Genomic DNA, 24,425 nt, shown 5'->3' on the forward strand with positions numbered 1-24,425 from the left:
CTTTCGCCTTCCGACGACTGTTTGTCAATGTTTGCGTCTCTTATTTGAAATAGAGGACCGACGAATATTAGTCGTCGCCAGAGGGCGCTATAAAGTAGAGAAAAATCTGTCAATTTAAATTTCTCAAAAAATAAATTAAAAAATTTGAAAAGTCTCTAGTTTTAGCTGATTTGTCTGCAGTCGCCGCTACGTCGCTACGTTCTTCTAAAAGTCGCTATTGTGGCGACAAGTCGCCACAGTTGGGAACACTGGAATTCAATAACCAATCAGCGTTTTTGTCGAGGGGCAAGATCTAGCCGGCCGCTCTGTGGCGCTGTTGTAATATTACATGTGGTTTTGAATACAAAAATGTGCAACGTTTATTTCGTGTAACACACGCGCACATATATTTTTTTTATTTGCATTTTTCAGTGAAGTTTTCTATAGCGTAAGAATTATGATATTTTGATTTTAATATTTTTTGACGCGTAATAAATCGTGTAATTTATCGGAATGAATTTTAAAATAAATCAAAACTCATAATTTTAAGTTGTAATAAGTGACTTTTAAAACGTGCAACTTACTTTATGGTAAAAGTGTACTATTGTAGACCCAATGGCCGCCGATTGTTTAACGTCACTAATTATTGATTCACGGTAGTTCTTGAACACACGAAAAATGGGTAAAAGCTTTCAAGAACTACAGTGAATTAATAACTCCTGACGTTAAACAATCGACGGCCAGCTGGCGGCTCCCCTCCGGGAGGAGTCCGTCGGGAGGAAGCGGCCATTGGTGCTACCATAGTAAACTTCTACCTATTTTTATATTAACAAATACAGTTTGCATCACTTTACATTATTTTCGTATCAGTTCTTTTTATGAGATATTTTAGACTTTCAGATCCGAAACATACATAACAGAGTTTTAGGCTATATTTAGACAGAATTCTAACAAATGTTTTAGTAGTCTTCTCCCTAATTAATTTATGCTACTGTTTTTGCATACTTAATGTGGAGTATTACATAAGGGAGCAGTTTGCTTAAGAGAACATGCTCTCACATTCTCAATTTTCTCCCCTATTTTTTTACATTAGTGGGACTCCTGTTAATAGAGCATGGGATGGTAAAGCAGTCTATTTAAATAAGTGCTGAGCTGGCAGTATTTTTGGGGTTGCAGAATTATAGGGAGGCGCTACTATAATGAAGATTTATGAGGGGTCTGTCTTTAATCTTGCAGCATGTTGCTGTTGGGACATGTGGTGATGGGACTTGTTACATTATGGTATATGTTAAGTGGAGATTTGGTAAAACTTTACATTGGCCAGTTGTTTAATTAATAAATGGACAACCAAAAGATTTTCACAGAATTAAAATGAATGCACAAATAAGAAGCAATTATGTATTAAAAAGGTATCGAAATATATATGTATATATATATATATATAACAAACAGTGCAGATTATATGTGTAACTTATCTTGTAACTCTCAATACCATCCTTGCACTTCCAACAAACACATTTATTAATCACACAATCATTTTTGGCATATTTCATAAGCCTGTGTCAGGTTCCACATACTAGTTTCATCTATCTAGCTTCATCTTTCCTTATCTTGAAGGAATGGAGCAAGGAGTAATTAGCAAACAGATTTTGGAGGTGACTTTACTTTAACATGGTACTGTACTTTTTTGTTTTTTACTGTATGTCATATTAAAGATCATTTAGAAATTTTGGAGTAATAATGTTTACAACTCTTCAGCTAGTCCTCTTATTGTATTTCTGGGAATAAGTGAAAGTAACATGACTGTTAATATACTATATTTACTGATTATTCAATATAAAAATAAAATTGGTTATATAAGAAGGTAAATCAATATGGTGTAAGTACAGTAAAATAATGTGATACTGAATTTGAACATTTCTGAGTGTTTTATAAGTTAGTATGTAGTGAATTAGTATGGTAACAGTTTTTTTGTGCATACTTTGTTATGGTTTATTTAAGAATGGGGTGAAATTTACTCATGATAGTAATAATGCATGTTTTTCGTATATGTTGATTCTCTATTATCATCACATTTAGCTTTGAAACAATGAGTAACTTAACTCAAAAAGATATTTCAAATATACTGAATGAGAAGAATGATATTTTAAAAATATTGATTGAGGTTATTACTGATAATGTACTATTAAAGATACTGATGGTGAAGAGGATTATGTAGAGACATATAGTGTAATGGAAGTGTTTGGAATGACATGGACAAAGATGCAGACTTCAATCTACCTACTGAAGTGTATTTCAGTGATGCTTCTGTTTTACAAGGGAAAGTCCACGAGTAACATATTCAGTTCCTGATGGTACTACTAGCTGTATTTTATGGTATACTCAATAAAACTGAAATTAATGCCAACATCATTTACTCATACAATAAATCAGCCAGGTACAAAAACCAACTTTAAGTCTCTGGTTCATCTGCAAATTAGGTTTAACTTTGGTGAAGTGTCAGATGAAACATCATTAAGAGATTAAAATCTTCCACTCATTCTGCAAATGGAGATTCTGAACATTATAAAACTTGAGAATTTAATGCATACTGCTGAGAATATGGAATCTGTTTGAAAAGAATGCACTTCAAGACAAGGAAGGTATCTTGTGTAAGAAAAATGACAAAAAATGTAGTGTAAAGTGTTCTAAATATGAAAAATATTTACATGGAGAACATAGGAAAATAATATGTTCCACTCATCATTAGATATGTTTACTATTGATTAGACTAGTTATCTGATGTGGGTCACACTTATTAAAAACAAAAATTGATGAAAACTAAGAAAAATTTTTATCTTGATGATAAATTTTTTAAATTTTCAGTTATTTCAAGGTTCTGTTTTTCACTTATTCTGTTTTTAAAATAAAAATAAATACAGTATGTATAAAATACACAAATAAAGTAATTAACATTTCATTTAAAATCCATAATATATTAAAATAAATCACTTCTGGGTGAATTTTCATACATGATAATAACAACAGTCATTTTAAACATGATATTCCAGTATTAACATTTAGAAAGATGCATTTTTCTGTTTTTAATTGTGAGGGGTACCAGGTGCATGATAGCATATGTTGAAGATAGGTACTATTAACTGAATGTACAGTACATTTGTACATGAATTTTTATAGCCTGTGTCCTGTTGTGAAGCTTTTAATTTTCTTGGTGAGGCATTGGATTGCTCTGGAGATTCATTATGAAATTTTTCAACAGCCTAAAGAAATAAACATTACATGGTTGACACAGTGGAATAGTTTTGTAAAGTATGGCTTTTATAGTCTAACTAGGACTATAATTTTTATCCATGAAAATAGTCATACATACTCATATTATCCACTTTGTGAATTGAGTAACTTACAAGTTATTACTTGTACAAAATTGTACTCCTTGTTTGTAAGTAAATTATTTGGCTTAAAATAAAAATAGCTCAAAAATCATTGTAGTTTATAGTGAGAGAAAAAAATAACCAAATAAAAAAAAATATATTTAATCAGACTCAAATAAGCAGGGGTGAATTCTATGGGCTGGCTTAGCATGTGGATGCTTAAGAGAAAGTTTTGACTGTCAATATACTTTCTATATGAGAACAAATATGCCAATAATTATTTATTCTAACGTGTAAACTCTTTTATCATTTGTGTTTGCTTTTATGTTGACGGCTAGCGGCTAGACATTTTAAGTCAGTGTGATGCTTGCGGGAACTCAATAGCTTGCTCATGTGGAGGTTTGCTGCAGCAAACAAGTGCACATGCATTGTGTCATTTGAAGCATTTAATACAGCCAGATTGTATTGAAGCTTGCAGTATCCACTCAGCATACATGTATTGTGTACAGGGGTGGATCTACATAGAGATTAATAGAGCTTAAGCTCTATTAATCTCTATGTAGATCCACACTTGTATGGATTCTATCTATGTAGATCCACACTTGTATGGATTGTATGGATCCACACTTGTATGGATGTAATCACTATGTAGATCCAGTCTTGGAACTACTACATAGAGATTAATAGAGCTTAAGCTCTATTAATCTCTATGTAGTAGTTCCAAGACTGGGGGCATAGTGTCAAGGACCCACAAAATTTGAATTATTATCATAAATTTTTAATACTTTTTCATTATAACATATTTAATGTATAGATATAATGTGCTTTATAATAGTCCATACTTTTTTATTCACACCAAATAATGTTTCTGCCTATTGTTTAGTGCTAGAGATAGGCCTAGTATTCTTCTTATATCTTTCAGCATGCCCAAAAGTTTGGTCAGGATTTGCCTCTGCAAACGAGTATAGAATCTGTGAGTGAACACTTTACCTCCTGTGACTACAACTACCACTTGCTGACTATTAAACATATCGTGGTATTTCAAGTTTTGGTTGGAATAAATAAAATGCTGATTTTTGCAAAAACATTATCAGGTTTTGCACATAATACATATACATGAAAATTAATTTTTTTAAATGATATAAACACTAAAATAGGGTGGTTGATATTATGAGATAATCTCAAATTTATACTATAACCATTTACAATTGAGACCTTGTGGATAATTATTGCATTTAGAAAGATGTTTTATTAGTTAAAGCAGGGGTGCACAACCTGCGGCCCGCGGGTCACATACGGCCCCCTATCAATGTTTATGCGGCCCGCGGACGGTACATGCCAAATCCCTTCTTTCGAAGTTTCTAAGTGTAGAACTTTTTCCCTTTCACAAAATCATTAGCACCCAACTGTTTTATGACTTTCCCTGAGGTGAGAAATGGGGGATTGTTCTATAAATAAGTCTATTTTTAGCTAACACTTTCTGCTTTAGATATCGAATATTTTAAAATGATGTTAGAACGTCATTTCCGATGTTATCGGGAAGTTTCTATTTTGGCGGGAAATCTTCAATTTTATGCTTCGGAAAACTTGCCTATTCGTCTAAATAGCGTCAAATAACAAAAATAAGTGAAAATAGCGCTGAAAAACCATGAAAATAACGATTTTTTAGCATTTGTTTACATTCTAGATTCTGATTGGTATAGTCGAATTTGAATCAATCTTTTCTGAAAAGACGCTTATTCGTCAACCTAATGTCATTCAAACTAGAAAAAAACTAACCAGAGTTCAAAAAGGAATGTACAAAAAGCTATAAAACCAATAATTTACAACAATATCTCTCCATAGACAAAGAATAGAAAAAAAATTTTTCACATCAAATTTATTATTATTAAGTTGGACCAAGAAAATTAATACTGTAGTTGGAATAGAGTCATTACGACTAAAAGGAAGCCATTTGCATTAAAATATTTTGGATTTAATAATTATTACAAACCGCGTCAAGCCATAAACTTGTCAACAAAGAGGGTTGTAAAATGATTCCGTGTAGCTAGAAAGCTGCGGTTTTTTTTGTTTGAAAGAAAACAGATATATTTAGGTTATTTAAGTAGTAAATTAATTGGAACTTTTTATTTACTTTTATTTTTACATTCTTTTTTTCGTAAATTTAAAATTAAATTATTATTTTTAATTTTTATTTTATTTGAAATTTAACAGTCGTAAACTGTGATATATTTAGGACAGAAAAAAAAAAAAAATTGATTCTAGCGCCAATTTGAAACGAGATATCGCAATTTTAATAATTATATTTAAAATATTCAGATTTTCCACTGCACTGTGTTAATCACTTTTGATTCATTTCTGAACACGGGGGTAAAACTGACGGGCCATAAATATAATTTAGGTAAGAATGGTAACCACATTTATGATGGATTAGTGTCCTGCACCTGGCATGTTGACGATCTGACTCACAAATTCTGAGAAATGGTGGAGACGCCCGGACAGGGGTCGAACGAATTAAGACCTGCCTGGCCACGTGTGCGTAATAGTCTTCTGTCCCTGCCTCTTTAGTCTTTGGTCAGAGTGGATACAGAACAAAGCACGTGGTAGTCTAGCTTGCCTTATCTCAAACATGATTTGTTGCGGGCCTCAGAATTTTCGGCACAATGAGACATTGTTTTGCAGAGTGAACAGTATGGCGCCGGGCATTAAACGCAAGGTCAATCGCGAGAATCATCAGTTTCAAGAAGTGGAAGTGTGGACTAACAAGTACTGTTTTGTGCAACAGAACAACAGCATTATTTGCCTTTTGTGCAATGGAACAATAGCAGTGCCAAAAGAATTCAACCTGAAGCGACATCATGAAAGCCAACACAAGGATTTCCTTCTGCAAGGTACGGAACGCAAACGGAAAATCGAATCGTTACGACGATCACTAATCAGCCAACAAAATGTGTTCAAGAAACAATCTGGAGAATTGGATGCGGCTGTTGAAGCCAGCCTAGAAATATCTGCTTTAATAGCCAAGAATGGGAAACCTTTCACAGATGGCGATATGATAAAAAAGTGTCTTATCATCGCAAGTGAGATGTGTCCTGAGAAGACAGTGTTTTCAAACAATCAGTCTTAACCACATGACGATACAACAAAGAATCTCGCAAATTGCATCAGACATCGCATTAATCACTTGGAGGTCCGGCCCCCAGTCAGTAAACTTAATCCTAATTTGGCCCTTCTTCAGAAAAGGTTGTGCATCCCTGGTTAAAGTGTGTTAGAAAGTAAAGCTGTAATGTCAATTTTGTAAAATTTGGTAAAATATATACTGTAGTTTTTTAAAAATGCAATGAAAATCTAAAATCCTAGTAAATAAAAAAACTCAAAGCATTGTTAAGGGGGAAAAAATTAAGAAAACAAAAAATTTTTTAATATATAAAACAGTTTAATTTACAACTGAAGAGGACCAAACTAGTTATTTGGTTGAAATACATATTGTAAAAAAAGTGTTATTGAATAAAACATACTTCTAAATGCAATAATTATAGACAAGGTCTCAATTGTAAGTAGTGCTGTGCGATTAATCAAGCGCAATCAAAATTCATTGATTATAACAGGAATCGATTACTTCATGATTGAATAGAAACACTAATTGATTAAACAAATTCGTCCCGCCGGTCAGAGCTCAGGAGTGGGCTGATAGATCGAGTCACGAGAGTGCAAGAAGAAGAAGAAGATTAAACAAACATGGCGGCGGCGACTAGGAAGAAGTCAGAAGTCTGGTGTTATTTTTAAAAAAAACGTTGGAACAGATTTCGCAGAATGCACAATTTGCAAAAAACGTTTAAAAATGTGTGGAAACACAATTAATTTTGCAACGCATTTGAAAAATTATCATGAATATATTTTTCACAAGGTGGAAGTTGATAATCATCCTACTACCTCACATAGTCAATCTGACCACATGGAAGTCGTGGAAGTGGAAGGTAATAGTAGGCCTAAAAGTGCTGCTTCTACCTCTTCACAGTTGTCACAAATAAGTGTCATCAATTCGTTTTTCCTGATTTCATCTTACAGTGGTAAGTTAAAGTCAAACTTTTATGAACATTTCAAAAGTTATTGTGGTTTATTGAATGTACCTTTTTAACTTTTTTGATTATTTTATTTTATTGAATAATGTTAACTTATTTGATTTGTCTTGCCATGTGGTAGTTATGGTTCTTGCCACCATGTGGGAAGACAAATCAAATAAGTTAACATTATTCAATTACTACAACCTGTCACACAATTTTTAAAAACCATTTAATTATGTATTTTATTTTATATTAAGTTATTTGATTATAAACGACTAATCTACTGATTGTCTTTTTTTTTATTTTCAGAAGGAGGTGATAAGAACAAACAGATTATAAATGGACTTGTTTCATTCATTATAAAAGATAATCTACCTGCTGATATTGTGAATGGAGATGGCTTCAGAAAATTTATGAAGATGGTAAATTCACATTTTCGAGTAATAGACAGGAAAATGGTCCAAAATAAAATAGATTTAAAGTTTCAATTTTGCCAAGAACATCTATGAAAACTTTTTTCATCCCAAAGTAAGATTTATCTTACAACTGATTCCTTAAATGTACATTCATATCTTGGAACTACTACTCACTTTGTGGAAGATTATGTTTGTAAAGTGCAATAACTGGACTTAAACATTTAGAAGCAAATCATACAGCTAAATATTTGTGCAAGTGCCTAGAAGAAACCTGTTCAACTGTTGGGATTGAAAAGCACAAAATAGTTGCAGTTGTTACCAATAATGTGACAAACATTTACAAAACAGTAGACCTTTTCGTCAGAAAAGATAAACACCTTAAATGCTTTTCCACTCTTTAAATCTTGCAGTGCAGGATTCAATGGCTGATGTACCAGAATTTAATGAATTACTAAACAAAGTGAAAGCCATTATTTATTTTTTCATCACAGCACAACTGCAACCCATCAGCTGCAAAACGAACAACTATCTTCAGGAGAAACTTCACCTTTGAAATTGAAAATCAGTGTACTCACCAGATGGCACTTAGTATATGATATGATGGATCAATTTTTGAAAATTAGAAATGCAGTTCCATTGTGCTACAGAAACTAAAAGATGCTCTTGATATGCTTGTTAATTAAAAGTGAGATGGAAATCTTGGGAGAATGCTTCAAAGTTTTGAAGCCATATAACTTGGCAATTATTGAACTGATGGGTGAGAAGTACACAACAGTTAGTAAAGTTATTCCTGTTGTAGTCCTCATCGCAATAGCTCTGGAGTCAACAAACCGCATCACAAAAATTGGAAAAAATCTAAAAAAGGCCTGTTCCAATAATATTGACAAATGATTTTGTGGCATAGAAAATAATGTTATACAGTGTTTCTACAGTGTTATATTCCAGATTTAAGAATTCAGATTTCAAAAGCAAAATATGTGCTGCAAATACAATTTCTTTCATCAATAACTATCTATCCTGGCAGATTAAATATGAAGTAGACTGTGTTGAATACTTAAATAAAACCGTTAAAAGCACAGATGAGAATAGTCTATGGTCACATAGGAAAATCGGAGATCCCATAAAGTCTAAAGAAGGTTTTTGTACTACATTTAAAACTTACTTAAAAGTTGCAACTATACCATATAATGTTGATCCTCTTGTTACATGGCAGTCAACGTTTGCCCATTTCAATTATTACCTTGTGAAACTGGCTGTTACATATTTAGGTATTCCAGCAACCTCAGACCCTGCAGAATGTCTTTTTTTTAAAGTTGAAAATATTATTACAAAGAAACGATGTGCATTGCATCCAAAAAGAGTTGAGAAACTTACTATTATGAGTAGCTTTGAGTTTATGTAGTTTCTTTTTCATTATAGTTTGTTTTGTAATATTGTGTAAATTTGCAATGACAAATTAATAAATGTTCTATAAAAATGTGAAATCTGTGAGTGATCTTTTTGTTAACAAGTATTATTAAAAATAATAGTGTTTTACTAACTTAATAAACACTGTTGTTATTAATTAATTAAAGGTGTGGTAATTGATTGATAATTGATTATCATATCAGAATCGATTTCTGTAATCTATTTTCATTTTTTAGGTAATCGCCCAGCACTAATTGTAAGTGGTTATAGTGTAAATTTGAGATCATCCTATAATCTCAACTACACTATTTTAGTGTTTATATTAATTAATAAAAAGGCTGCCACTTTTTGTTTCACAATAATTGTTACTGGTAACTATCACTCATGAATTTTTTTAATATCTACTAATTACCTGAAAGCAATTTGTCATTGTGATCTAAAATTGCAGTTTTCTCAAATAAAATGCAAAAGTGGAACTTTTAGCTTTACATGGATACTTTTTAGTGCCCAAGAGTAATCATGCAAAGTCTCATCAAATCTATGAAATATATTTTTCAGATTCTTGTTATTGATAGATTTAAAAGAACTCAAATTGTCTTGTACCAAAAGTGGAAGATATTGTACATCTATCACATTTTGAGACAAAATTTCATACACAGCTATTTTTTAGAAAGTTAATTTTTCATAATTTATTCAAATTTAAAGCTTCCATTGGCATTCTCTTATGTGTACTACAATGTTGAACTCAGGAAATATTAATATTATGTTCTGAAATATTAAACAATATCTCAGAATAAGTAAAGTTTAAGAAACAAAATTTGGCACAGTAGCATGTGCATAAAGGGCATTAATGCTATTAGCTTTTGGCTTTTAATTAAAGGTTGACAGGATAGAGGCAGAAGGGGTCGTGTCATGGTTGGACTTAATGAATATTTTACTTGTTATTAGCATTCAAAATCTTATAATATAATCAAGATGAGTTAATAATAATAATAAGATCAGAGTTCAAATGGTTAGGAGTTGAAAGTTGAAATTTGGTACAAAGTTAGGATATGTCATAAGAAGGTACACTAAGGAATACCCTGAAGAACTGCGTTTCTACTGTACTATTTTAGATGCGGTTTTTTGTTTTTTTGCAAAAAATCAAACATACTTTTAGACCCATCTAAAAATTCTCTAATTAGTCTCAGAAGAGGGGGGACCTAATTCTTGAACCCAGTGAAAATGGGTAAGATTGGCTATAATCTAATAATCTTAATCTTCATTATCGTTACTTTTTGCCCAAGCAACATCTGACTCATCTGCTAGTTTTCTTTAGAAAACTCATCTCTACCCTCAAAATTAAGCTTGAGTTCTAATATGAGTACAGACAGAAAAGGAAATATTACAAATTTGACGATGATATTTACTATGCACTGGAAAAAATAAATCACATTTACCACTTTTCAAGTTTGGATGTTTAATTGGCAATACTGCACTATGCAGACATTATCCAAGATACAGTACTGTATTGCCATTAACCAAGTTTCAGTAGAGCATTTATTTTCTGCTCTTAAAATTATTAAATATGATTAAGTGAATGCTGACTTAATAGAAGTGATTTTTTTGTAAGGCATAATTCAGTTTATAAGAGATGAAAAATAATAAATTAACATGGCAAAATAAGCAACCTTTTTCTTTATCAGTCTAAATGTTATATTTCTCATTCTTGACTTGTAGTTTAATGTATCTGTGTACTTATATATTTATACCCAGTATACTCATATATTATGTACAACATTTTTATTAAACTAATTTATTTGTGTATGAATGTATTTACTATTATTATTCATACATGCTTACCAAATACCATTGCCATCATCAAACAAGTCAATAAATGTGAATTTATATATTCAGTAGCTGTGTCAAATTTTAATATTTAATTAGTTTTTTAAAATTGTTTTATTTTGTATTTTTAAAAAATAATCAGAATTGTCGTTGTTATTACTTTCCTGGCAGTTATACAGTATAGGCCTATACAAAGGAAAAGAATGACAATCAGTCAAAAAATGACTTTCCCAGATTTTTACTCTTTTGGACTTGAGAAGCCTTGAAACATAGAGAAGTGCAAAAGCATTCGGGGTTTTTTCTGTATGCACAGATGTTAGAATGTGTACCAACCAATTTAGTTCAATTATTTTGAAGCTTAACTCCTGTGTTAAACCATCCGACTCCAATTCAAAATCGTGCCTCCCATACAGTCTAACATTAGTACATACAAAAAAAAACCTGAAACTTTTCCATATCTCGACATTTCGAGGTGTCCTGAGTCCAAAAATGTAAAAATTTGGTGTGGGATAATTTTTTGACCAATTGCTACACTTTTCCTCTGTTATATATTAAGGATGCACTGATAAGCAAAATGGCCAATTACCGATTAATTGGTCACGGATTATCGGCCGATACCGATTAATCGGCCAATTAGTGTTAATAATTTATTGTGTTATTAGTTAATTATATTATGATTATTATCGCATGAAATTATATATTCTTAATAAAAATATAAAATTTCATTTGATAAAAATAATTTTATAACAACTTGTTATAAAAATAATTTTCAATATGAAGCTATTGTTTTCTTTTTCAGATTCATGATAAATTATTATTTTGATAAACATTTTAATTTTAATTAATATCCAAATCCAAACCCCTCAAGCCTTTCAGTATTGCTTGGAAATTTTTAAAGAAAGATAAAAACGAGAAGTTTTTCAAGTGTAATTTATGCCAGTCTTTTATTTCGAGAGATGGACAAAATGCTAAAACTTTTGCCACCAAAAACACGATAAATCATCTGGAAAAATGCCATCATGAAAATCTTTTAAAATAAACTTAAAAGATGAAAAGAGAAAATTCCGGAACGAAAGAAGTTGGATGTTCATCAGTAGCAACAGAAACTCATATTCAAAGACAAGCTACTTTAACTCAGTTAATAGAGAAGAAAAAATTGTGGAATATCAACGATCCAAAGAAGTTCATTATTTGATTGGATAAATGATAAGCGTAAATATACAGCCATACTTTGTTGTATCAGATTTAGGATTTCAAAGATTACTAAAAAACTCGTTTTTAATTACAATATTCCCAGCAGAAAATATATATCTGAAAATAACATCTGTGATATATTTAAAAAAGTTTAGTAAAAAATTCAGAAAGCTATTGATGATTCAAAATATACAGTATTTCTTTAATTGCTGATATTTGGACAGCAACTACAAATAATTTTCCTTTTTTAAATGTAACAGCCCCACTGGTTGAATGATGATTTTCAGCAGGAAAGAGCTGTTTTGCAAATTGTTTCCTTTGAAGGTTCCCACACAGCTACACGATGAGTGAACAGTTAAAAATTGTTCTTGAACAGTATAAGTTGACAAGTGATAAGATATTCTTAGTACTAAGAGATTCTGCAGCAAATCTGGTAGCTGGAATCAGAACTTGCAACTTAGAGGTATTATCATGCTTTATACATACCCTGCAGCTGACGCTAAATGAATGCATATTTTCTGAACAAGACATGAAAACTATAATCACAGTTAATAGAAATATTGTCACACATTTTAATCATTCTGCTGTAGCTGTATGCAAATTGGAAGATTTGTGAGACAAATTAGGTTTGCAGAAACATAAATGAATTCAAGATGTTCCTACTCGCTAGAATTCTACTTAATACATGATGCAAAAAAACTTGGAACAGCAAAATGCTTTTGTGCAAATATGCTATAGATAATAAAATTTCCATGTTGAGCACATATCAGTAGTCTCTTGTTGAAATATTGTTCTACTTTTAAAACCATTTGAAGAAATTACTGTAGAAACTAGCAACCAAGAAAATACCTCATCTTCAACAAGTCACATTACAGAGACTGAAATTATTCTTATTATCAAAAGTAAAGAGCAGTAGTTCCTTTAGTGGCATTTTGGTGTTCAATCCCCTATGCTAATTGCTCGGTGCTGCTTAGGATACGTCCAGTCGGAATTTTATATCTCTTTCTTTATTTACCAATATATACATATATATATACAGTAATGTTCAATATTACAGCCCAACATCGGTTGAAGATTTTAGGTTGTTTGTGCTGCGTCCGTTTCCCGTAGCTGTTCCTCGGAAAGTGGGTGATCAGTTCAAAGTTCGCTTTTTTCTTTCCTTGCGCCCTCTATTGTCAGAATCAGCCCGTAGCCGACGGGTGCCACAGTGCTCCCTCCAGTGACAACGATATAGGGTTCAGAGGTATCAGGTGTTGAACCGGACGTGACGTCCTGACCAGGTCGTGGTGGTTGGTGCTTGTGTCGGTTTGACAGGATTTCTTGCATTGTTGACCGGTGGAGTGGATGTATCGTTTGCAGTTGTATCGATGAATGCTGGTTTGAGCCGATCTATGCTGATTACAGCTTCTCTGCCTTTTATTAGTACGGTGAAATGTTTATTAGATCGTGTAAGGACTTGATAAGGGCCATCGTAGGGAGCTTGTAGGGGTTTTTTCACACAATCATTTCTAACGAATACGTGGGAGCATTCCATTATTGAGGGATGTAGAAAGGTGATAATTTTGTCATGTGCAGACGTTTGGACTGGAGAAGAATTGTTCATAATATTGTGGAGGCGCTGAAGAAAGATGGGTGGCTCAAGGGAGTTATTATTTGTTGGTTGTATGCAGTGGCGTGCTGTCATTAGAAGCGGTGGAAGCGCCGCTTCCCTCGTATTTTCTAAAAAATAAATAAATATTAATTTTAATTATATGAAAATAATCGCACAATATTTTATTATAACCGCATTATGTATCTTATTACAAATTTCTATACTACACGTGAAAAAAAAAATTGCTTTTGTATATTCGAATATTAGTGGTGGAGTGGAATCTCTGAAATTTTCAGATTCCAAAAAGCCAGATTTGCGCATGCACTTGACAGAGCACCAACCTCACCCGGTTTAGCCGGTAGAAGCCTACAACCTTGGGTGGAAGCTGCAGACATATAACAATTCCAATTCTATCAAGGACCAGTTCTCGGCTGTTAGCCGCCTGCCCACTAGATATTTCGATTACGTGAATAACGAGTAGATTTATAACTTAACCCAACTGATAAGAATTTACTGGTATGTTTTTACGATAGTTCTGTATAGTTGACAGGAGAATTAAAAAATCCATTAAAATATTTGATATATTTATTCCACTCTCCGATTTTATATTACTCACGGATTTCGATGTTAAACCAGTGATATTACGATTTCGTATATCCCATCTTTAAGGGGATGTAGAAAAAAACATGTACAATTCTTGTATAATGTTAAAAAATTAACTGTTACTTTGACAGCATCATTTACAACTAAATTTAATGAATGAGAGAGATGCACCAGGTACAGAAAAGGCTCTAGAATTTATTTTCCTTAAATTTATGATTTATGTATCCGTTTGTCATAAAAATTTGTCTTTCCACCTTTTCCCGAGACTACAAATATTCGAGTACAAAGTAACCGATTTCGACTTATTTCTACTTAAGTAGTAGTTAAATAATTAAGCGATTAGGGAATTGGGGACATAAACAAAACCCTGATGAAAGAGCCGGAATTTTACTTAAACAAAAGCCTAACCGGACCAATATCTAGCCGAGTACAGTGGGACTGATTTCTTCGTAATATTAGATGTAATAAAGACAGAAATTTTTCCAGTTCAATGAAAGTGAGTAAAAGTTGTAAATTTTGGAAATTTCCGTGGACACCTGGTCTTAAAACGAATTACAGTAGTTAGAAAACAAATGACTTTTAAGTTTAACAAATTTAGATTTTTACAGCTATGATGAGAAACGTTTAAAATTTACAACAACCCTGTCGCGTCCTTTGAGATATACTAGTGATGAGACAAAAGAGACATTAACCGGTATCGGCACCCTCGGGATTTGGCAAGCATGCACCGCACCGCACACCTACCAAGACCGTCTCTGATTCCATCCACGAGCCACTGGTAGGGAGCAATTTTAACTAGGTGGATTGTTTTAATATTTAAAAAGTAAAGACTATTTTATGTTATTTTTATGTACGTTTCTTCACAAAACTATATTTATAATTTTCTTTAAAAGTATATTCATACAATTGAATATTTTGTACCAGGTATGTATAATTGTATATCATCACACATTTTATTTTAACAAGTAAGTTTTTATAATTTTATTTTTAATTTTAGCCCTTATATTATAGCTAGCAATTTAGAATGTAATTGTGATATCGAAAATTTATTTCAAAAAGTTTTGGCTCGAGACCATATAATGAAAAAGAAAAAATTTGTTCGACATTTTCATGATAAAATTTATGAAGATATAAAATGGCTTTGTGGATGCATAAAAATGCAAAATTTGTTTTGTTGGCCTTGCCTACTATTTTCAAATAAAATTAGTGTGTAGAATGAGATTGGCTTTGACGATTTAAATAATTTGAGTAAAGCTGGCAAAAGACACGAAAATCCTAAATCTCGCATCGATTCTTTCGTAAAATTGAAGCAATTTGGAAATCAAAATAGAATAGAATTTAACATCAGTACACAATATAAAATATATATTGAAAATTATAACAAGATAGTTACGGCTAATAGGTATATTTTAATTAGTAGATGTTATCGAAGCGAGAATTGTCATTTAGAGGGCATATAGAATCTATTAAATGTAATAAAAGAGAGTTAATTATATTGAACTTGCTTATTTATTAAGTGCGTTAGATAATCTATTAATTAAAAATACATTTAGAGAAGTCTATGGTTTTTACTGGCTTATCGAACAAACGAATACGAATGGACCCTAGACCATCGCTGACTGATTGCCCCTGGAAGTCGGCTTCTTATAGAGACACAGCTTCCTTATCATCAAATGTCACGGCACGCCACTGGTGGTATGAAGTCGGCAGGCAAACATAGAGTGGTTCCATATACCATTTCCAAGCAAGTGTCCCCAACGTCAGGTTTAAACGTGGAACGGAGCCCAAGCAGAACTGTATGGAGACTTTCTGTCCAGTGGTTGTTGTCACTGCATCGTAGGGCTTGTTTGAGTGTGCAGTGAAAACGCTCTACTAGCTCATTTGATGATGGGTGATGGGGGTTGTGCGGATTCGTTTGATTCCAAGGAGGGCAGTGAGTGACACGAAGAGTTGGGACTGTCGCCCCTGGTCAGTTGTTATAATGGAAGGAACTCCAAATCGAGCTACCCATGTTGATATGAATGTTTTCGCTGCCATTATGTATGGGATTGGTGTGGCCTCCAGCCAGCATGTGAATCGGTCGACACATGTAAGGAGGTACACGAATCCTTCTGATGGTGGAAGTGGTCCCATGATGTCCATGTGTACGTGGTCGAATCGTTGCTTGGGTAGGTCAAACTGTTGCAGTGGGTTTCGAATGTGGCAGTTGATTTTATTCTGCTGACAAGTTATACATGTTCTGCACCATTGATTGGTATCCTTGAGCATGGCTGGCCATACAAAGCGTTTCTGAATTAGTTTCCGGGTTGCACGAGTGTCTGGGTGGGAGAAATTGTGAACGGAATTGAAGACTGCACAGTGAAAGTTAATTGGAATATATGGTCGTATCCTATTATTTGACGTATCACACATGATTTGTAGTTTGGAATTGAGAGTAAGAGGTTGTAGCTGTAAGGAAGATTGTTGGGTAGATTGCAGTTTTTTAAGCTCTTCATCGTTGTTTTGTTCCTGTGCTATTGCAGTGAAGTCTAAGGAAGAAGGTTGTTGTGGATGTTGTTGAAGGTGGATGTTGTTGATTCGAGAGAGAGTGTCAGCTATAGTATTGTCAGCTCCATGAATATGTCTGATGTCAGTGCTGAATTGCGCGATGAAATCAAGTTGTCAGAGTTGTCGAGGAGGACAGGATGTAGATTTTTTATTGAGGGCAAAGATCAGTGGTCAATGGTCAGTTAGAATAGTGAAATGTCTTCCCTCGAGGTGATGCCTAAAGTGTTTGATGGATGAATATATGCCGAGGAGCTCTCTGACATAAGTGCTGTATTTTCGTTCTGCATTGGACAGCTTGCGAGAGAAGGCAAGCGGACGTGGACCTTGGTTGGTATGGCATTGCAGAACGGATCCAATGGCAAGGTCTGATGCATCGACCATCAAGGAAAGTTTGCTATTACTCGGTTGAAATGCAAGCGTGGCCACTTTTTCCAAGTCGGATTTGCACTTGTTGAATGCGGTTGTCATCTCTTCGGTCCACCGGATAGTGCGTTTGTCGTTTTTTCTGCTACCTTTCAAAATATTGTACAGAGGTGCTTGGATAGCTGCAGCATTTGGGAGAAAGCGATGGTAAAAATTTAACATTGCCATGAAATGTTGTAGTTCGGCAATTATTCATGGCTGTGGAAAATTTTTGATGGTTTGAACTTTCTCGGGTGAAGGTTGTATGCCAGCGGGAGTGATTAGGCATCTGAGGAAAGGTACTGAGGTCTGACCAAGGACACATTTCGATGGGTTCAGAGTAAGTCCATGTTCTTAAAGTCTTGTGAAAACTTGACGGAGGTGTTGTAGATGTTCATCCTCGTCTACAGATGCAACCAGGACGTCATCAAAATATGGGACACACGTGGTCCACGTAGCACTTGGTGGATAAATCGTTGAAAGGTCTGTCCAGTCCAAACGGCATGAATAGATACTCATATAATTCGAACGGCATAGTTATGGCAGTCTTAGGTACGTCTGCTGGATTGACTGGTATTTGATGGTAGTCTCTTGCTAGATCTAGGGTGGAAAATATTGTCTTCCCATGTAATAATTGCATACAGTCTTGTATGTGTGGCACAGGGTATCTATCAGGGTGGGTAATTGCATTTAAGCGGCAATAGTCCCCGCATGGCCGCCAGTCTCCATTTGGTTTTCTTACCATGTGTAAGGGACTGGCCCATGCACTCTTTGATGGCTGAATGATTCCCTGTGCCATCATGAACTCAAACTCTTTGCGAGCGGCGAGAAGAGTGTCTGGAGGTAGACAACGTGGTTTGCTAAACACAGGTGGACCCTGTGTTTCTGTGTGGTGGTAGACCTGAGCCTTCTGTTTTGGTTTGTCCAATCTTGATGGATTAGTGATATTAGGGAATTGGGCCAAAAGTTTGTGGTATGGTGAGTCGCCAGACACGACTGTGATGCTGGTGGAGGCTGGTAGCTTCTTCGTTGTCATCCCTTTGGATGTAAGTTTAGTTGTGGCATCAATCAAGCAGTTATGTTTTACGTTGACGAGTAGGTTGAAATGTTTCAAAAAATCTACGCCCAGGATGGGTTGAGCAACATCAGCGATGATAAAGGGCCAGCTAAAGGTTCGACAAAGATTTAAATTTATTGTGAGTAGTCTGGTTCCGTATGTTGAAATTTGAATGCCATTTGCTGCATAAAGGGTGAGTTTTCCTGGATGGACAGGTTGAGCTGCGAATTTTTTTGGTATGATTGATGCGTCTGCTCCTGTGTCGACCAGAAAGTGAAGTTCGGATGAAGGGTCGGCCATAAAGATTCTATTGACTTGGCATTTGCTCTCTGTGGCCACAGGGAGCTGCCTGTCTAGTTTCCTGATTTTTGGAATGAACAAGGTGGGGTGCATTTTTTTGCATTTGCACCAAAGTTAGTGTGGTAAAAGCATAAGCCATCTTCTGGTTCTTTGTAACGGCGTCGCTCACGGGATGGACTTCGTCCATGCGAGTCCTGGCAATTTCAGAAGTTGTATCTTGGGCGATGTTGGTATCTTGGTGCTCATACCAGGGTAGCGAGTTCATTCACTTGCAATGTTAATTCCTGTATTTGTTTCTCGATTGGATTGCTAATAGTGAATTGTTCCTGTTGGCTGATTGGCGTGTGGTTTATTATGGTAAGTTCGTGTATTTTAGCAGCCATTGTGGCGAGTTGTGGCAGAGTTTCATTCGAGGCTGCCAGAATAGCTTGAATATTTCCTGGTAGTCTTCGAAGCCATAGTGATTTTAATAAGTCTTCACTGAAATGACCATTGGCGAGGTCACGCATCTTAGTTAATAAGTGTGACGGGTGCTGGTCGCCCAATTCAAGTCCTTGTAATAATGTTCGCAATTTGGACGTTTGGCTTTCCGAGTATATGTCGATCAGCCTTTTTTTATAGTGTCGTGTTTGTTGTTTTCAGGTGGCTTAGTCACCAGGTCATGTACCGATTCTAAGATGTCCGATTCTATTGTTGAAATAACATAGTAATATTTGGTTATGTCGGTGGAAACATTAGCGATGGCGAACTGGGCTTCGAGTTGGGCAAACCAGAGAGTGGGATTGTTCTTCCAAAATGGAGGTGGCTTGACTGTCACTCGAGAGATTTGCAGAACGCCGGTTGACTCCATTATATCAGTTGACGAAATTTTCCAAAATAAAGATATAAAATTGTTACTGACCTTCTTAAATTACAGGAAATAGTTAAGTTTCATTTTTCTGATCTTGTGATTGTACGATGGAGCTGGATTATCCTTGTGGGCACATGTCTTCTTTGTTCGGCTCACCAGTTTTGGTGTTCAATCCCCTATGCTAATCGCTCGGTGCTGCTCAGGATACGTCCAGTCGGAATTTTATCTCTCTTTCTTTATTTACCAATATATACATATATATATATACAGTAATGTACAATATTACAGCCCAGCATCGGTCGAAGATTTTAAGTTGTTTGTGCTGTGTCTGTTTCCCGTAGCTGTTCCTCGGAAAGTGGGTGACCAGTTCAAAGTTCGCTTTTTTCTTTTCTTGCGCCCTTTATCATCAGAATCGGCCCATAGCCGACAGGCACCACAGCATTAATACCACAATAGAAGGACTAGAAAATTCAATATAAAAAGATTTTCAGCATATATAGAAAACAAATCTTTATGGTTGTCATCCTTATTAGATCCAAGATTCAAAATTAAATTTCAGAAAAAAAGATGGTAGAGGAAATAAAAAGATGGACAATCAATTGCTTAGATGATGATGATAATTCAAAATCTCAAGAATTAAATTCTGAAGCTTCTACTTCTGGAGACGATCAAGATGGAGGATAATCTGAGTTTTTCTAATTTATTTGATGAATTAGCTTCTAATGAACAAAAGAATGAATAAGAGCATCTTTTTAAAAAGAAATAAAAAACGAACAAACGTTTTGATCAAGAATTAGAAAAATATTTACATTTACCTCTTACACAAAGACATAGCAACCCATTTTTGTGGTGAAGTTCAAAATAATTTTTTCCTAATTTGAGCAAGATAGCTATGAAATAGAAATATCTAAGTTCCCCAGCATCTTCCATTAAAAGTGAAAGAATTTTCAGAGTTGGAGGTAACATTTAAGAGCCCTGAAAATGGTGAAATTCTCATGCTTTTGTATTACAGTTTAAGGGTTTTAAAGTTTTTATTTGTTTTATATATTTAAAGTTTAAACTTTAAATAAAACAGATAGTTTTGAATAGGTTACATTATACCTTATGATGTGTATTGATAAAAGAAACGATTTAAGTTAAATTTTTTTTTTATATTTAGATTGTCATGTAATAAATAATAAATATATAACAGAAATTTATTATTTTTTTACTAGTGTTATATGTGACATGCTAACAAAAATATTAAAATGCAAAATTGGCTGATTATTAAAACCGATTAATCGGGAAAATGGCCAATATGGCCGATTACCGATTACTTACCGATTAATCGATGCATCCTTATTATATATAACAGCTGGAAAAGTAAAAATTATTGAATACATATTTATATATTGACTATATCATTACTTAGAAGAGTATTTTAGCTTTGAAATAAAAAAGTTTCTAGGTTTTATCTTTATTAGAACTATATTTATTGAAGCTTATATTCTGAGGTCACATGACTTCAGAATTTTTGGTCTACTTTGTTATTTATATTTAGAATATTAATAATATGCATTTTTGTTCTTTCTTTATCCATTCAATAAATTTACTTAAAACATTGTAACTATATTATATTTAGAACATTTTAAGTAAATTTATTAAATGGATAAAGAAAGAACAAAAATCCANATTATAACATATTTAATGTATAGATATAATGTGCTTTATAATAGTCCATACTTTTTTATTCACACCAAATAATGTTTCTGCCTATTGTTTAGTGCTAGAGATAGGCCTAGTATTCTTCTTATATCTTTCAGCATGCCCAAAAGTTTGGTCAGGATTTGCCTCTGCAAACGAGTATAGAATCTGTGAGTGAACACTTTACCTCCTGTGACTACAACTACCACTTGCTGACTATTAAACATATCGTGGTATTTCAAGTTTTGGTTGGAATAAAAAAAATGCTGATTTTTGCAAAAACATTATCAGGTTTTGCACATAATACATATACATGAAAATTAATTTTTTTAAATGATATAAACACTAAAATAGGGTGGTTGATATTATGAGATAATCTCAAATTTATACTATAACCATTTACAATTGAGACCTTGTGGATAATTATTGCATTTAGAAAGATGTTTTATTAGTTAAAGCAGGGGTGCACAACCTGCGGCCCGCGGGTCACATACGGCCCCCTATCAATGTTTATGCGGCCCGCGGACGGTACATGCCAAATCCCTTCTTTCGAAGTTTCTAAGTGTAGAACTTTTTCCCTTTCACAAAGTCATTAGCACCCAACTGTTTTATGACTTTCCCTGAGGTGAGAAATGGGGGATTGTTCTATAAATAAGTCTATTTTTAGCTAACACTTTCTGCTTTAGATATCGAATATTTTAAAATGATGTTAGAACGTCATTTCCGATGTTATCGGGAAGTTTCTATTTTGGCGGAAAATCTTCAATTTTATGCTTCGGAAAACTTGCCTATTCGTCTAAATAGCGTCAAATAACAAAAATAAGTGAAAATAGCGCTNTATACTGCTGTAGCTGTATGCAAATTGGAAGATTTGCGAGACAAGTTAGGTTTGCAGAAACACAAATTAATTCAAGAAATTAACTTGCTAGAATTCTACATACTACCTGTTGCAAAGAAACTTGGAACAGCAAAAAGCCCTTGTGCAGATATGCTATACATAATAAAATTCCCACGTTGAGCACATATCAGTGGTCTCTTGAAAAAATTGTTCTACTTTTAAAACCATTCGAAGAAATTACTGTGGAAACCAGCAACCAAGAAACCACCTCATCTTCAATAATTCACACAATAGAGACTCTGAAATTATTCTTATTATCAAAAGTAAAGAGCAGTAGTTCCTTTAGTGGCATTAATACCACAATAGAAGGACTAGAAAATTCAATATAAAAAGATTTTCAGCATATATAGAAAACAAATCTTTATGGTTGTCATCCTTATTAGATCCAAGATTCAAAATTAAATTTCAGAAAAAAAGATGGTAGAGGAAATAAAAAGATGGACAATCAATTGCTTAGATGATGATGATAATTCAAAATCTCAAGAATTAAATTCTGAAGCTTCTACTTCTGGAGACGATCAAGATGGAGGATAATCTGAGTTTTTCTAATTTATTTGATGAATTAGCTTCTAATGAACAAAAGAATGAATAAGAGCATCTTTTTAAAAAGAAATAAAAAACGAACAAACGTTTTGATCAAGAATTAGAAAAATATTTACATTTACCTCTTACACAAAGACATAGCAACCCATTTTTGTGGTGAAGTTCAAAATAATTTTTTCCTAATTTGAGCAAGATAGCTATGAAATAGAAATATCTAAGTTCCCCAGCATCTTCCATTAAAAGTGAAAGAATTTTCAGAGTTGGAGGTAACATTTAAGAGCCCTGAAAATGGTGAAATTCTCATGTTTTTGTATTACAGTTTAAGGGTTTTAAAGTTTGAATATTAAATTTTTTATTTGTTTTATATATTTAAAGTTTAAACTTTAAATAAAACAGATAGTTTTGAATAGGTTACATTATACCTTATGATGTGTATTGATAAAAGAAACGATTTAAGTTAAATTTTTTTTTTATATTTAGATTGTCATGTAATAAATAATAAATATATAACAGAAATTTATTATTTTTTTACTAGTGTTATATGTGACATGCTAACAAAAATATTAAAATGCAAAATTGGCTGATTATTAAAACCGATTAATCGGGAAAATGGCCAATATGGCCGATTACCGATTACTTACCGATTAATCGATGCATCCTTATTATATATAACAGCTGGAAAAGTAAAAATTATTGAATACATATTTATATATTGACTATATCATTACTTAGAAGAGTATTTTAGCTTTGAAATAAAAAAGTTTCTAGGTTTTATCTTTATTAGAACTATATTTATTGAAGCTTATATTCTGAGGTCACATGACTTCAGAATTTTTGGTCTACTTTGTTATTTATATTTAGAATATTAATAATATGCATTTTTGTTCTTTCTTTATCCATTCAATAAATTTACTTAAAACATTGTAACTATATTATATTTAGAACATTTTAAGTAAATTTATTAAATGGATAAAGAAAGAACAAAAATCCATATTATTAATGGATACCAAAACATCTATATGCATATTAGATATCTTGCTGTACTTTTAGCTATCTTACATCATGTGCATATTATGTATATACAGTAATACCTCGACTTACGCGAACCTGGAGTTACGCAATTTTCAAATCTAGTCGATTTGTATCTTGTTTGAACGCCACGCAACTCTCGATTACTCATTCCCCCCACACTATTGTTCAGCTTACATGTTCGGACATGTCGCGTGGAATCAATGCATAGCTACAATTTATTTTGTGTTATTTATTTCTGTGTTTGTTATATCTACGGAGACTTGAGAGACTCTATGTGGTGATTTCTTGTAACCATGAACGAATCAAAAGACAAGATAAGATTAACGAGTACATTTATTAGCTTACATACATTTGACTTGGATTTTACACAAATTGCGAAATTATACCCTGACTTACACGAATTTGACTTATGCGGTTATCGCTCGGTCCCACCTATCGTGTAAGTTCGGGGTATTACTGTATATAATAAATACTGTATATATATTTCGATATAACATGGTCTGCTCGAAGCCTAAAAAAAGTGCTGATTCAAATTATCGTGGCATTTCATTGATTATTCCCAAACACGAACCAATCAGCAAAAGGTGGCAATTCGTTGTAGCGCTGTACTTTCCATAAATCTATGTTTGTTTGATGCAATTTTGGAAAAAATATAACATTA

At 33.4% G+C, this 24,425-nt stretch overlaps 1 protein-coding gene and 1 pseudogene across 4 annotated transcripts in view; one reads left to right on the top strand and one right to left on the bottom strand.

The window, feature by feature from the left end:
* Positions 1–204: 204 nt before the first annotated feature.
* Positions 205–24,425, top strand: part of LOC111622388 — a 49,594-nt gene continuing 25,373 nt past the window's right edge. Inside the window, exons 1-2 of one of the 4 annotated variants that reach the window (XM_023364750.1) lie at positions 476–782; positions 1,574–1,653. In XM_023364750.1, coding sequence (XP_023220518.1) covers positions 1,651–1,653 — 3 coding nt within the window. In that variant the 5' untranslated portion in view covers positions 476–782; positions 1,574–1,650. Of the gene's footprint in view, positions 428–475; positions 783–814; positions 1,389–1,573; positions 1,654–24,425 lie in introns of those variants that run through there. The other 3 variants (XM_023364751.1, XM_023364752.1, XM_023364753.1) reach the window with 3 other exon arrangements.
* On the bottom strand, positions 17,333–19,452 carry LOC111622387 (annotated as a pseudogene).

The sequence above is a fragment of the Centruroides sculpturatus genome, unplaced genomic scaffold, assembly GCF_000671375.1.
Source record: "Centruroides sculpturatus isolate CEXI.00-Female unplaced genomic scaffold, Cexi_2.0 scaffold7, whole genome shotgun sequence".
Lineage (NCBI taxonomy): Eukaryota > Metazoa > Arthropoda > Arachnida > Scorpiones > Buthidae > Centruroides > Centruroides sculpturatus.